The sequence below is a fragment of the Rhinoderma darwinii genome, chromosome 3 (assembly GCF_050947455.1).
Source record: "Rhinoderma darwinii isolate aRhiDar2 chromosome 3, aRhiDar2.hap1, whole genome shotgun sequence".
Classification (NCBI taxonomy): Eukaryota; Metazoa; Chordata; class Amphibia; order Anura; family Rhinodermatidae; genus Rhinoderma; species Rhinoderma darwinii.
The window spans coordinates 228,518,861-228,533,341 of record NC_134689.1 but is presented as its reverse complement, the minus strand read 5'-3'; the positions used below and the strand labels follow the sequence as shown (position 1 = coordinate 228,533,341).

The 14,481-nt window shown below is 42.0% G+C and overlaps 2 protein-coding genes across 2 annotated transcripts in view; one reads left to right on the top strand and one right to left on the bottom strand.

The window, feature by feature from the left end:
- FBH1 (F-box DNA helicase 1) overlaps positions 1 to 14,481 on the top strand; it is a 175,528-nt gene that overhangs the window by 20,623 nt on the left and 140,424 nt on the right. The window lies entirely within an intron of this gene.
- Positions 11,226 to 14,481, bottom strand: part of GDI2 (GDP dissociation inhibitor 2) — a 36,943-nt gene continuing 33,687 nt past the window's right edge. Inside the window, exons 10-11 of the mRNA XM_075857487.1 lie at positions 13,220 to 13,274; positions 11,226 to 12,085 (exon numbers count right to left, since the gene is read on the bottom strand). Of these exons, the coding sequence (XP_075713602.1) occupies positions 11,936 to 12,085; positions 13,220 to 13,274 (205 nt within the window). The 3' untranslated portion in view covers positions 11,226 to 11,935. The remainder of the gene's footprint in view (positions 12,086 to 13,219; positions 13,275 to 14,481) is intronic.

The following is a 14,481-nucleotide window of genomic DNA, read 5'->3' as shown; positions in this document are numbered from 1 at the left end:
TCAGGGGCTTCCCCAGAGCAGGAGTCCGAGTGATGTCAGGACCACAGCTGGAGTCCCAGGAAGAGCCTACTAGCGCTCTGCCTGGGACTCCAGCTCTGGGGTTGCCCCTGACATCTCTGTCCATCAATGGACAGTGACGTCAGGAGCAGAGCTGGAATCCCAGGCAGAGTGCTAGAAGCGGCTCTGCTCCGGGACTCCAGCTCTGGGCAAGCCCCTGACATCACTGTGGCAGCATCCGTGGTGGGCACTGTGGCACTATCTAAAAAGGGGCTGCCCAATCTTGACATGTATGTCTGCCAAACGCTACCAACTGAGCCGCCTGACTGCATTTAGCGACACTTAAACTGGAAAAATGAATTGTTGAAATAAGCACGTGGAGAAATCTCTAAAATTTTAAACCTAGCGGTATTATTATAGTAATGTAGAATTAATTTTATAGTAATGTAGTATTATTATTATTATAGTAATATAGTCTTATAGTAGTTCAAATAAGTAATTTGTTAACAATAATTTTGTGGTGTTTCAAATTTGAAAATAATGCGGCCCGTCAACTTCCCATTTTTTCTATATGCGGCCCACTTACCCTGCCGAGTTTGTGACCCCTGGTTTATACTATACCACTGTAGGGTCACACCAGAAAAAAACTGCTTCATCTCATGCTTTCAGACCTTGTTTCCAACTTTTATACGAGATTTGGTTCCAATATTTTTAGGTGCACAGCTTGTCTAACATAAATATAATCTGTAAAAAAGCATACAGTTGGCACTCTACATATAGGTTCACATACCCTGGTTCCAGCTGGTTCCTCAAGGGTTACTTTTTTGCATCGTTGATAGCTACAGGTGTCTGAAATGGGCGGTGTGATTCTGTTACAGTCCAAGAGTATAAACCAGAGGCACACATCGCATGAGAATATCTGCCATGAATAAGAACACAGTCCGTGTTCGAAACACGTAGGCCTCGGCGGCACCTGCCCTCTTTGTAACCACCCTGTTACTGCGTTCATTCAGATTTTATTTATTTTTCTATGCAAATAAAAGTGGGAACATCGATTCCCTTTTAACCCCTTAATGACCGGGCCTGAAAACCTTGTTAAATCTGGTATGTCTGACTTTATCAGAGAATAACTCTGCGAAAGTTTTGAATATCCTAGTAATTCTGACATAGTTTTTTCGTCACATGTTGTACTTTATTTTAGTGGTAAAAGTAGACTGATATGGGCCCTAATGTGTTTCCTGGACACACGGCGGGACCCAAAAGGAAGGGAGCACCCGGAGGCTTTCAGGACACACATTTTGCTTGAAAATGGGAGGATTCTACTTTTCTACATTGAGAAATATATGTCCCTAACAGTTTCTACACCCTATGACTATGTTGTGCTAAGAAAGCAGCTGTCCTGAAATCATGTCAGTCCATAGACATTATGTATATCAACCCGCTCTGATATATAGTAAGTTAGAGTGGGAAAATGTATTAAACTGTTGGCGGAAAAAGGCAATATATCCCAAAAAAAAGGAGGAAGTATGTATCCAGCTATGTGGAAAACTAGAGCATGTTCACAGGATTTTTGAACACAGGAGAAACAGGGTGATACATTTTCTGGTGCATTTCCTTATTCTCATGTCCTCTGTACAAGAAATCTGACCTTAAAATGACACATTTGTGAAAAAAAGTGAAATAAAATTTTCTTTCCACCTGCTTTGCATTACTTCCTGCAAAAACTGTGTGGTCAAAATACTTAGTACACACCTAGATGAATATCTTAAGGGGTCTAGTTTTCAAAATGGGGTCATTTATTGGGAGTTTCTATCTTTTTGGCAGCTCAGTGCCTCTATAAATGTGTAATGGGACCTGAAACATTTTCAAGCAAAACGTGTGTCCTGAAAGCCTCTGGGTGCTCCCTCCCTTTCGGGCCCTGCCGTGTGTCCAGGCAACGCATTAGGGTCACAATGGGGGCATTTTTGAAAACAGGAGAAAAAGGGTGATAGATTTTGGGGTGTGTTTCTTCATTCTCATGGTCGCTTTACAAAGAAATCGGTCTTCAAAGTGATACTTTTATATACAAAGTGTTGTTTTTTTTTATTTCACCTGCTATACATTAAATTTAGCAAAAAACTGTGGGGTCAAAATACTCATTACACCCCTAGATAAATTCCTTAAGAGGTCTAGTTTTCTAAATGGGGTCGTTTATGGGGAGTTTCTTTCGTTCTGGTAGTTCAAAACCTCTCCAAATGTACAGTGGGGCCTAAAACATTTTCAAGCAAAATATGAGACCTGAATGCCTCCGGGTGCCCCCTTCCTTTCAGTCCCTGCCGTGTGTCCAGGCAACGCATTAGGGCCACAATGGGGGCATTTTTGAAAACAGGAGAAACAGGGTGATAGATTTTGGGGTGTGTTTCTTCATTCTCATGGTCGCTTTACAAAGAAATCGGTCTTCAAAGTGATACTTTTATGAAAAAAGTGAAATTATATTTTTTTACACCTGCTTTGCATGAATTCTTACAAAAAAACTGTGGGGTCAAAATACTTACAACACCCCTTAATAAATACCTTAAGGGGTGTAGTTTTCAAAATGGTGTCACTTGTGGGGGTTTCCACCATTCTGACACCTATGAGCCTCTGAAAACCTGGCTTGGTGCAGGAAAACAAAATGTACTTCAAAATGTATAAAATTATTACTAAACATGTAAGTCTTCTAAATTGCTCAAAAAAAAATGTTTTTTTTCAAAAGTGCTGCCAAAATAGAGTAAAGCGATGGAAATATATATTTAATAAAAAAAATTGTACAGTATGTATGTACATATGTGACATATTGCAGTTAAAAATAGGGAAAAATTATAATTTTTACAAAATTTCTTCCATTTTTCTATTATTATTCAAAGTGACTGGTCATACGACGTCTCTTTAGCTCCATCAATCCCTATATAAGGGACGAATGTGCCAAGTGACGCGGTACACCATAACAAGCCCCTGCCCGGCAAGGTAGGAACCGCCATGTGCACAAAACAACCAATCACCTGTAGAATATATAAAGGGGCAGTGTCCCACACCGTATGTATAGATACAGTAAAGGACCACTACTCCCCAAATTAATGTCGCTATTTCTAGAAGTATTGTCGGGTGTAAGAGGTCCACCAAAAACCCGAACAAAACTGTAATAAAGCCCATAGTGTATTGATAAGGACAAAACAGGGACTTATGCATAGACCAGGGTTGGAAGGACAAGCGGAACAATAATATCGTGACTCACTTCGCTGTCCTCGTGCTGCAGACCCGACACTGTTTTTTGGGGTATTTTTGGTTAGATGTTGAAGGGATGGGGTGTAAAAAATTTTTTTCAACAAGTCGGTGTACATCCTCTGGCTCATGGACTACTCTCTGGTCTGCAGATTGAAATAGGAGATCTTCAATTACTTTCTTCTGAAATTCAAAGAATGTCGCCCTGCCCGCTGATTTTTTGTACAGGACAAATGCGTTCTGCATCGCAACCTGAATTTGTTATAGCCGATGACACACACAGGCTTTTGTCTATCTGCAGAGGCCCCGCGTTCTCTAATAGTTGCTTTTGCACTTGAATGGACAGTACTGATTATGTAGACGTCCTTGCGGTCACGAAATTTTAAAGCCAGCATCTTCTCAATTTGAAAAGTGCATGACTCCCCCTTTCGTAGTTTTTTATCCACAAGTTGACGTGGGAAACCTTTGCGATTCCTGCGTATTGTGCCACAGGCTCCGGTGTTGGCACAATGAAGGGCGCTAAACAATGGCACACTGGTATAAAAACTGTCCGTGTATACATGATACCCCTTGTGTAGGAAAGGGCCAATTAAATCCCACACAATCTTACCAGTGGTACCAATATTTGGAGGGCACCCTGGTGGGTTAAATTCACTGTCTTTACCCTCGTAGATCTTAAATGCACATGTGTAGCCAGTAGTGCTTTCACATAACTTGTAGATCTTTACCCCGTATTTTGCACTTTTTGAGGGTATGAATTGACGGAATGAGAGACGCCCTTTGAAATTTGTGGGATTCCACAACCTGGCATTAGGTGACGAAGGCTTATTGTCAATGTACTGCCTGGCATACAAATTTGTTTCCTGCACAAAATGTTCCAAAACTTGGTCCGTAATAAAAATATTAAAATAATTTAGTGGTGAAAAATTACTGACATTGGGACTTATGCCAGGAGTAGCAATAAAGTCATTTATGGTGGGAGAAAATAAACTCGTGGGTTCCCACACTAAATCGGTTTGGTGGGGTTGTGCAATTTCAGGGGCTGCACTTTGAACGGACGTTGTGGCAACTGCGCCGTCTCCCATATCACTGGTGCTGGGTCTCATATCCATAGAATCCCTTGAAGCGACACTTTCGCTGTCGCTTTCAAGTAAGGCTGGGTTCACACGACCTATTTTCAGACGTAAACGAGGCGTATTATGCCTCGTTTTACGTCTGAAAATAGGGCTACAATACGTCGGCAAACATCTGCCCATTCATTTGAATGGGTTTGCCGACGTACTGTGCAGACAACCTGTCATTTACGCGTCGTCGTTTGACAGCTGTCAAACTAGGACGCGTAAAAATACAGCCTCGTCAAAAGAAGTGCAGGACACTCCTTTGGACGTTTTTGGAGCCGTTTTCTCATAGACTCCAATGAAAACAGCTCCAAAAACGGACGTAGAAAACGCAGCGAAAACCATGAGTTGCTCAAAAAACGTCTGAAAATCAGGGTCTGTTTTCCCTTGAAAACAGCTCCGTATTTTCAGACGTTTTTGGTCACTACGTGTGCACATACCCTAAAAGCTCAACTTCAGATGCAGAATCCGTATCTGAGCATAGCATCTGATAGGCTTCCTCAACGCTGTATCTTCTGGCAGCCATAATGATAATACAGTCTAAACCGCAAATAATAAATGGAACTAGCGGTTTCAATTTTTTTTTTTATCAACTAATCAACTAAGAACACTAAAAGAATTAAACTTTTTTATTTTTTTTTTTTATTGTTTTTTCTTCTTCAAACCTAAACCTAAACCCTACGCCTAACACAAACCGTAAACCCAAGCCCAGAATAGCACCCTACGCCGTCTAAGGCCCCATGCACACGAACGTGTTTTTGCGGCCGCAATTCCCCCGAAAATCCACGGGAGAATTGCGGCCCCATTCTTTTCTATGGGGCCATGCACACGACCGTAGTTTTTGTGGTCCTTGCACGGCCCGGGAGCCCGGACCGCAGAAAGAACGGGCATGTCTTATTACGGCCCTGTTCTGCGGTCCGGGCTCATTGAAAACAATGGTGGCGGCCATGTGCATGTCCTGCGATTTGCGGGCGGCCTGCGGCTGACAGTCCGCAGCCGGCCGACCCGAAAATCACGGCCGTGCCTACGGCTACGGTCGTGTGCATGAGGCCTAACAGCGTACACGCCGTCTAACAGCGTACCCTAAAAAGAAAGTAGTTTATAGTACGATTCTTAGTATATACAGTAAATATATTTATATATATATATATATACTATATACTATAAAATACTGAAAAAAATTTGTTTTTTTTAATAAACTGTGTGTGAGGAACAAGTGATTTTGTGTAGGGGACACTGACACACTTGTATCTGTTTCTCTCCACAGCTAGAACAGTGAGGAGAAACAGATACATGTTTTTACTTTTATTTTACAGTAGTGATCACTATGATTGGATCTCATAGTGATCACAAAAGATCAGGAACCAATACTATTGGCTCCTGATCACTGCTCGAAGAACAGAGCTGCTAGCAACAGCTCGTTCTTAGAGCAGGAGCTGTCATTTAGACACTCCCGGCGGCTCTCTACGCAGTAACAGCATGTGACCGCTGTGATTGGCTGTCACAGCGGTCACATGCTGTTACGACAAAATCAGCAGGTCCTGATGGCTGCACTAAGAACCGGACCTGTTACTTACAGCCGGTTTTTAGTGCAGATTTCACCAGGGTGCCGTTAAATCCCCTCTACTACAGCGACGCCAAAAGGCGTCGATGTAGACTGAGTACCTGCACCGCCTGACGTCAAAAGACGGTGGGCGGTCGTTAAGGGGTTAAACCACAAAACAGTGCTGGATCAACTCTTTCTTCCTGACCTATCTTGTACATAATATGATCGGCGTTGTAATGTAGATTACAGCAGTGTTTTTTATTTAGAAAAATTTTATGTTATGACCTATTTTAGCTTTATGCTAATGAGTTTCTTAATGACCAACTGGGTGTTTTACTTTTTGATCAAGTGGGCGTTGTGGAGAGAAGTGTATGACGCTGACCAATCAGCGCCATACACTTCTCCCCATTCATTTACACAGCAGATAGTGTTCTTATTATATCACTATGTGCAGCCACATACACACACTATAACGTTACTTCAGTGTCCTGACAGTGAATATACATTACCTCCGGCCGGAACGTCTATTCAGAATCCTCACACTTCGGTAACGTTTGTGTGAATTTACAGCACAGCAAGATCTCCTTTTAAATGACTGTTTACAGCGTAATCTCGCGAGACTACGTTAATGTTTGTGTGTGATTTACAGCACAGCAAGCAAAGTGTCAGGATTCTGAATAGACATCACGTCCTGGCTGGATGTGAGGTCTATTCACTGTCAGGACACTTAAGTAACGTTAATGTGTGTATGTGACTGCACATAGTGATCTAGTAGGATTACTATGTGCTGTGTAAATGAATGGGGAGAAGTGTATAACACGGATTGGTCAGCGTCATACACTCCTCTGTACAACGCCCACTTGGTCAAAAAGTAAAACACGGCCAGTTTTTCATTAAAGGGAACCTGTCACCAGCATTTTAGCTATAAAGCCAGCAATACCTGGTGAAAGTGGGTGAAAAATCATTGTCATCTAAGCTATAAATATGTTCTAAGTAAGCTCTGTAGCTTTAGTATTCCGCTTTCCAGTGGTCCCACACCATATGCAAATGAGCAGAAAAGAGTCAAATCTTCATCTGAAAAGAGTCAGGTTTTCATTCCTCCAGCATCTCAGAGTGGACTCCACCTCCTTCTTTTTGATTGACAACTCCTTAGCCAGTCAGGGCCGGACAGGTGGTGGCAGTGGGCGTGGTTAAGAAGCTCCGTCCCAGAGGGAAAAATAATTACCATAAAAGGCGGGAAAAGTTTAAACGTCCACATTTAGAGACAGAGGAGGACTTCAGGAAAGAAGAGAACAGGAACGAACTCTGGACAGCTGCGGCCATTGAGGGGTCAGGCTAGTTTAACAGGTAAGATGTTGATGACAGGATCCCTTTAAGAAAGTCATTATCATAAAACTAAAATCGCGTATAACTTGCTCAAAATTTTTTATGTATTTCTAAATAAAAACCACTGCTGTTATCTACAATACAGCGCCAATCATATTATGTAGGAGATAGGGCGCTTATAATCTGGTGACAGAGCCTCTTTAAAGATCTGCTAAATGTCCAACTCAAATTCACATGCTGTAGACCAGGGGTCTCAAGCATGCGGCCCCTGGGGCTGTCACCTGCGGCCCGCGGGACACACAGCCGCTAGTATCTGGAATTCCCTGACATCGCTGTCCACATATGAACAGCGATGTCTGGGGCTTCCCCAGAGCCGGAGTCCCGAGCAGAGCACTGGTGTCGGCACTGCTCCGGGACTCTGTGGAATTCCCTGACATCGCTGCCCATACAGTGTGTCAGGGTCTTCCCCAGAGCGGAGTCCCGGGCAGAGCGCTATTATCGGCTCTGCTCCGGGACTCTGGGGAAGCCTCTGACATTGCTGTCCATACATCGACAATGATGTCAGGGGCTTCCCCAGAGCAGGAGTCCCAGTGATGTCAGGAGCACAGCTGGAGTCCCAGGAAGAGCCTACTAGCGCTCTGCCTGGGACTCCAGCTCTGGGGTTGCCCCTGACATCTCTGTCCATATATGGACAGTGATGTCAGGAGCAGAGCTGGAATCCCAGGCAGTGTGCCAGAAGCGGCTCTGCTCCGGGACTCCAGCTCTGGGCAAGCCCCTGACATCACTGTGGCAGTATCTGAAGAGGACACTGGCATTATCTAGGGGTGTGTTGATTTATCTACAGAGGGCACCGTGGCCTTATCTACAGAGGGCACTGCGGCAGCATCCACAGAGGGCACTGCGGCACTATCTAAAAAGGGGCTGCCCAATCTTGACATGTGTGCTAACTGAGCCGCAGGACTGCATTTAGCGACACTTAAACTGGAAAGCTGGATTGTTAAAAATAAGCACGTGGAGAAATATCTCAAATTTTAAACCTAGCGCTATTATTATAGTAATGTAGTATTATTATTCTAGTAATATAGTGTTATAGTAGTTCAAATAACTAATTGATTAACAATAATTTTGTATTGTATCAAATTTGAAAGTAATGCTGCCCGTAAACTTCCCATTTTTTCTACATGCGGCCCACTTACCCGGCCGAGTTTGAGACCCCTGCTGTAGACACAATCCCATTCACATGTATGGAACAGATTTTCAGTCACATGATTTTCTGCAGCAAAACTACCATGTGTGAATAAGCCTCACTCAGACAGCCGTAACGTGGCCACATTTTAGTGTTCTTATTTAGACCGTTGGTTCTGGTCCAACCTGTGATCTAATGACCTGTACTAACTGCATCATAGATCCCTAAGATGCTAGTGGTTTGGGTCGTATTACAGAAGGTACTTGCAGCCATAATACGGCCACTAAGAAGCAGCTGCATTATGGCTGTCTGAATGAGGCCTTAGACGCAGTAACAGTATGCATTATTTTTTTTCCACCAAAAAAAAAACCAATATTACCTGCAGTCGACTGCGCTATAGAGTCCGCCAAAAAAACCTGAAACTTTACAGAACGTAAAGACATGACCAGTTCGGTAAAGATTGGATGTGTTGGAATAACTCTGTATATGCCGTACCACTCCCTTTCTAGTGGGAGTCTATACATTGTCTGTTGTATACATTTTTTCTTTATGATGACCTGCATATGTCCTTCACAATATTTATTTTATTATCCATATTATTTTGAATTCATTTTCTCAAAATGTTAACTCATAGGAATTAACTATTTAATTATTTGAGACTTTATCTATTTACTTCTACCTGCAGAAGGGCTCATACATAATTTCTGATGTCTTAACTGTTTAATAAAGACATATTGAAACAGACATCAACAGTAATGCAAACAGAAGCTATGGTTTGTTTTCCGTTCCGTCGATGGGTTCCTCAGATGTAAAGGTCTGACAGAACCTGCTGCTGATGTGAACGAGGCCTTATTGTATCAATAATGCAGTCAATTCAGAAGGCGGTGTGCAGAGCCGATTCACTAATTTCTGTTGCTTCCAGTTTTGCAAGCCCCAAAGCATATATCCACCCCCACACATTTTTTTTTTTTTTATCTATATACATAATTATTAAATCATACCACTACACCAGATTAAATAACCAGTGACGGTATCATGGTTTTTATTCAGTAAGGGGGCATTATTCATAGACCAATATTACCACCATGTAGCGACCATATAGTGGTAGATGCCAATTATACACAGGCGCTCTGCAGACAATATAAGTGATTACAGCACATTTATATCCAGTGACTCCCAGGTGATGTTTTCTCTGATTAGTCATTCCCTTTTTTCTCTATCCGGCCCAGACCACTGTGACTACAGAATTTGACAGACAAGTCGAGGCTGGAAGAAATTGAGAAATGTTGGTTTCTCACTTTTTCAAGCACCCTCCACACCTATGCCCCAATCCTCTAAACAAACCCTTAATCCACAATGCTCCAGACCTTAAGGCTATGTTCACACTGCTTATTTTCAGGTGGTAATCGCCCCAAAGAATGGCTGAAAATATGGAGGCTGAATGCCTCCAAACATCAACCCATTTCTTTCAATGGGGAAAAACGGTTTCATTCCCACAGGGCAGTTTTTTTTTTTTTTTTACAAGGCTGTTTTTAAAACCGGCACGTAAAAAAGAAGTGCATGTCATTTCTTCAGCAGTTCTCCATTGTGTCAATAGAAAACCAGCTCCAAAAACAGCAGTAAAAAAAAGCACTTGCATAAAAAAAAAAAAAAAATGGCTGAAAATCAGAGGCCGTTTTCCCTTGAAAACCACTCTGTATTTTACAGCCGTTTGGTTAAGCATGTGAACATACCCTTACTGATCGCTCAGTGCTCAAGACAATAAAAGCACGCCATCAGTAACCGTTCCCCCAGTGATAATGGCCCCTGTAGATCGCGCTAGTCTCTTCCCCCCCCCTTGCAGTCCCAACCAGCACCCTACCCTACCTTGTATATTGTCCCACACAGCAACACACCCCCCCATAGTACTCATTTGTATCTGCATCCTAATGACTCAGATACATGTGAATGCAGCTGTCGCTAGCACCAGGGCCCCCTCTGGTGTTCGCGACGACACTGGGCATGACCCGACCCTACCCTACCCTGTATATTGTCCCACACAGCAAACCCCCCTCCCCCCCAAAAAAATATTGTACTTACCGTGCCCCGTTCCTGCAACAGACAGAGAGCTGCACAGCCTCCGGGCGGATGCTTGCACAGATCAGTGTGATGCAGTGACATCACGCCAGCCTGCGCAGGGTGTCTTCTCAGCACTTTATAGGCTGCAGGTCTAACATGGCCTGCAGCCTATAGTATTCATTTGTATCTGCATCCTAATGACTCCGATCCATGTGAATGCAGCTGTCGCTAGCACCGGGGCCCCCTCCGGTGTTCGCGACGACGCGGGGCATGACGGGGTTATGGACTGGGCAACACAGGGGCCCCTGTCCCCCTCCTGCCTTGGGCCTGGTAACAGCTGCAGGCCCTAAAAAACCACAACATCTTAATGAAAAGTTGTTGCAAACCTTGTACTGTACTTTGTTACAAAATGTGCATTGAGATGCAGCAAATGTGCAATACGTGGACCCGGCTTTACATGCATTAAAAAGTTCCACACATGTACAATAAGTATGTTTAAGTTAATATGCCATCTTTAGATCACTGCAAATTTGGCACAGTTTAATTTTACATTGAATGTAATTTTACAGGACCAAGGTAGAATGTAACATTCAATTTAATGCCAGTGTAAAGTGCATTGGGTGGTAGAGGAAAATACTGCACAGCGCATTACACCACTGTAAATGGAGACTTATAGAAAAAGGGTACAACGGTCACTATGTTTAGTCATTGAGAAGGTGACAAGTGTAACCACAAATGCAATACAACACCATACTGGTTTCCACAATTTGGCTTTACTTTGCAGTACAGACAACATTTTAATCCCTATCAAATCAATACTGCTTTTCTGTTTTATCCTGTCAGGAAATAAATGCAAGCCTTGCCTGCATAATACTATGAACATGGTTTATTAAGTTTATAGATAAAACAGTTGTGTCTACAGCCAAACTTTTCTGAGCTGGTGTCAGGAGGTTTAAAACTTAGCACGAATAAACACACCGGGAGCTCCATGTTGCCGATTAGACCTGACCTTAAATTAACAGAGCGATGGGATTGCAGTAACCGAGGTGCTGCTCAAAATACTTCCAGGCTTCTTAACAGATCAGATTAATCTGATCTGTTAAGTATTTCATTTAATCCTGATACCTTTATATAGATTTAAAAAAAAATAAAGTATACAAGAGCAGAATGAATCTAAATTAAAAGAAAGATAAAATGTCAGAACTTCACTGCTTGATTTACTGAAAGAGATCAGTTCCTCCCCGTAGTAAGCTAGAAATGGTAAAACAGATTTGGATTGTGTACAGCAGCCTCATCGGGAAACAAAACAGGAGAGGGGCACAGAGCAGTTACCAGTGCAGCATTCTTGGTTAGGTTTTTACAAAAAGCAGGCCTTGCAATATAGAGTTTCATACAGTATTCCTAATTTCCAAAAGATTTGTTTTGTAGTAGATTCATGAATTCTCCCAGATGTGGTGCCGATCTCTATTGGTTGTCTCCATAGATATCCTGCTTCTTGCGCTTCATCTCCTCAAAATCAAATTCGGATCCTGTCATTCTCTTGTAGATGTCCTTGATGTCGTTGCACGTGGTCTCAAAGTGAGTTGTTGGATCATATGTGCGTGAAATAAAGATCTGTAGAGAGATCAATATCATTAATGACTGGAAATAAATTACAAACACAGATTTTCTATTATGATCTAAAGAACCAGCTATTCATAAGCCAAGGAATTAAAAATAATTTAAGGGCTTGCCTGGCATTATACGAAAAAAAATAATAAAAAGTCTTTCCAGAAACCGCACCCCTCATCTATAAACAGTTGTGGTGCAGCCAGTCTCTATGCAAGTCAGTGGGGCTAAGCTGCAATACCAGACCCAGCCCATGGACAAGAGTGGCGCAGTTTCTGGAAAAACAGACTTCATTTCATAGCTTTCAAACTTCTCATAACATTGCATGAATTTCTTCTTACATGCACGAATCATCAAGGGGCTGATTCACCAAGACAACCTTTTTTTTTTTTTAAAAGCAAAGTCACTACGGAAGACTGATGTTTTTCATCTGAGAAATCCACATCTGGCCACTCATTTCCCATGCAGCACCATTTCATGGCAGACATTCAATTGAATGGTGGCTATGTAATGCATATGGGGGGGTGCAACAGAGAGGCTCTCTGTTCAGGCTCAGAGCAGCTGTATCCAGCACTAAAACCTGAATCTGTCAGGTCTGCAGTCCACCTGTTATCGAACACATCTAAGTTCATAGCTTAGATATGCTAGATAACCGCTCAATCCTGTCGGAGACACGCAGGATCCGCTTTCTCTGAAACAGTCAGTCCCAAGGACCTGATGGAGACAGGTTTCAAAGCGTATTTCGCAGCGTTTTTTATCCTGCGGCGTTCAATAGCCACGGGTGAAAAACACAGCGAAAATCTGCGTGCAGGGAGAGCAAAATCTGCCTCAAAATTCTAAACTGAATTTTGAGGCAGATTTTCTGCCTGCAAAAAACTGTGAACCCAGCCTTAAAAGTGATGAAATGTTCATATCTGCAGGAGTAGTGAATATCTCTGCTATCCTCAAATGTTACGTTACTAAATATTTTAAAGCTGTAACCCAAGATTATGATAAAACACACATTTCATAACAAATTGCAATAATTTTACTGGCTATGGAATAAATAATTAGCAAAAATCAGAAAGATCACCATATAATGACTGTGCTTGTAGTTATGGCATAAGGAGTATAATGACAGACATTTCCTATAAAACATACCTGACTTTCTTTTCCCAAATCAGTAGGATCATAAATGTCACTAACGCTAACAAACCTAAACGGGGAGAAATACGAAGCTGCTTTAGTCAAGATTTAAGACCGCATAGAAAAACAACAACTCTGAATTCTTATTAGGAGTTTGTTTAAGTGGCAGAGGGTTGGTTACAATAAAAAGTACATAATGAAACCCACATTTTCTATATTTCTGCTCTGTCTGGAGGTTATGAAGTTAAACCACTTTTATACATGGGCAGATCGCACCCATGTTTGCCACATTTAAAACAATTGTCGATCGGCGCTTGTTTGCTCGCATCAGAGCAATGATCGTTTAATATGAGGACGAACTATCGTTACTACGATCATTCATCCCCATACATTTTCATCATGTCGGCAGCACGTCCGTTTATACAGGCAGATGTGCTGCTAGCTAGCGATAATTTTTTTGCAGTATAAAAGATGTGATTAGTTGACAAATGATTCTTTACAAAGGGCAATAATCGGGAACGAGTGTTTGAACGAATGCTCGATCACCTGATCATTGGTCCGTGAAAAGGGTATTAAGGGTATGGACATAGTTACATAGGTTGAGAAAGGTTGAACTGGATGGACCGGTGTCTTTTTTCACTCAATTACACGTCTATCATTGCTAAATTATAACCCTCAATGCAATTTGTCAGTAAATAAACATCTGGCCTTTTTTTTTTTTTTAAATGCAGACATAGTATCTGCCATCACTGCCTCTAGGTGTAGGGCATGCCATAGTTTGACCACTAACTGTAAAGAACCCTTTCTTATATTGAGGTCTGAAATGTCTTCCACACGCAATGTCCCCTGGTCCTTTGTCAAGTCCTTAGAAAAAAAACTGCCACAATCTGTTCTTTCCATTGACCACACATTTATACATGTTCATAAATCACCTATAAGACGTCTTTTTTCCAAGCTGAACAAACGAAATATCTCTAGCCTTTCATTGCAGGGGACACAACCCATCCCATTTAATACTCTAGTTGTCCATCTTTGAATCCTCTCCATCTCTTCTATATTCTTTTTACAATTTGGTGCCCAAAACTGAATTCCACATTCAAGATCTGGCCTTACAAGGGATTTATAGTGGGGTAATATACATATGAGCAAATCCTTACCACATGGGGCAAATATTTTTCTTCTGCTTAAGATGCACTCCAGACATTCAGTACAAAATATAAGGACAAGTATTGTGTGTGATAAAATGATTGCTTATATGGACAGATTACTACATCGTA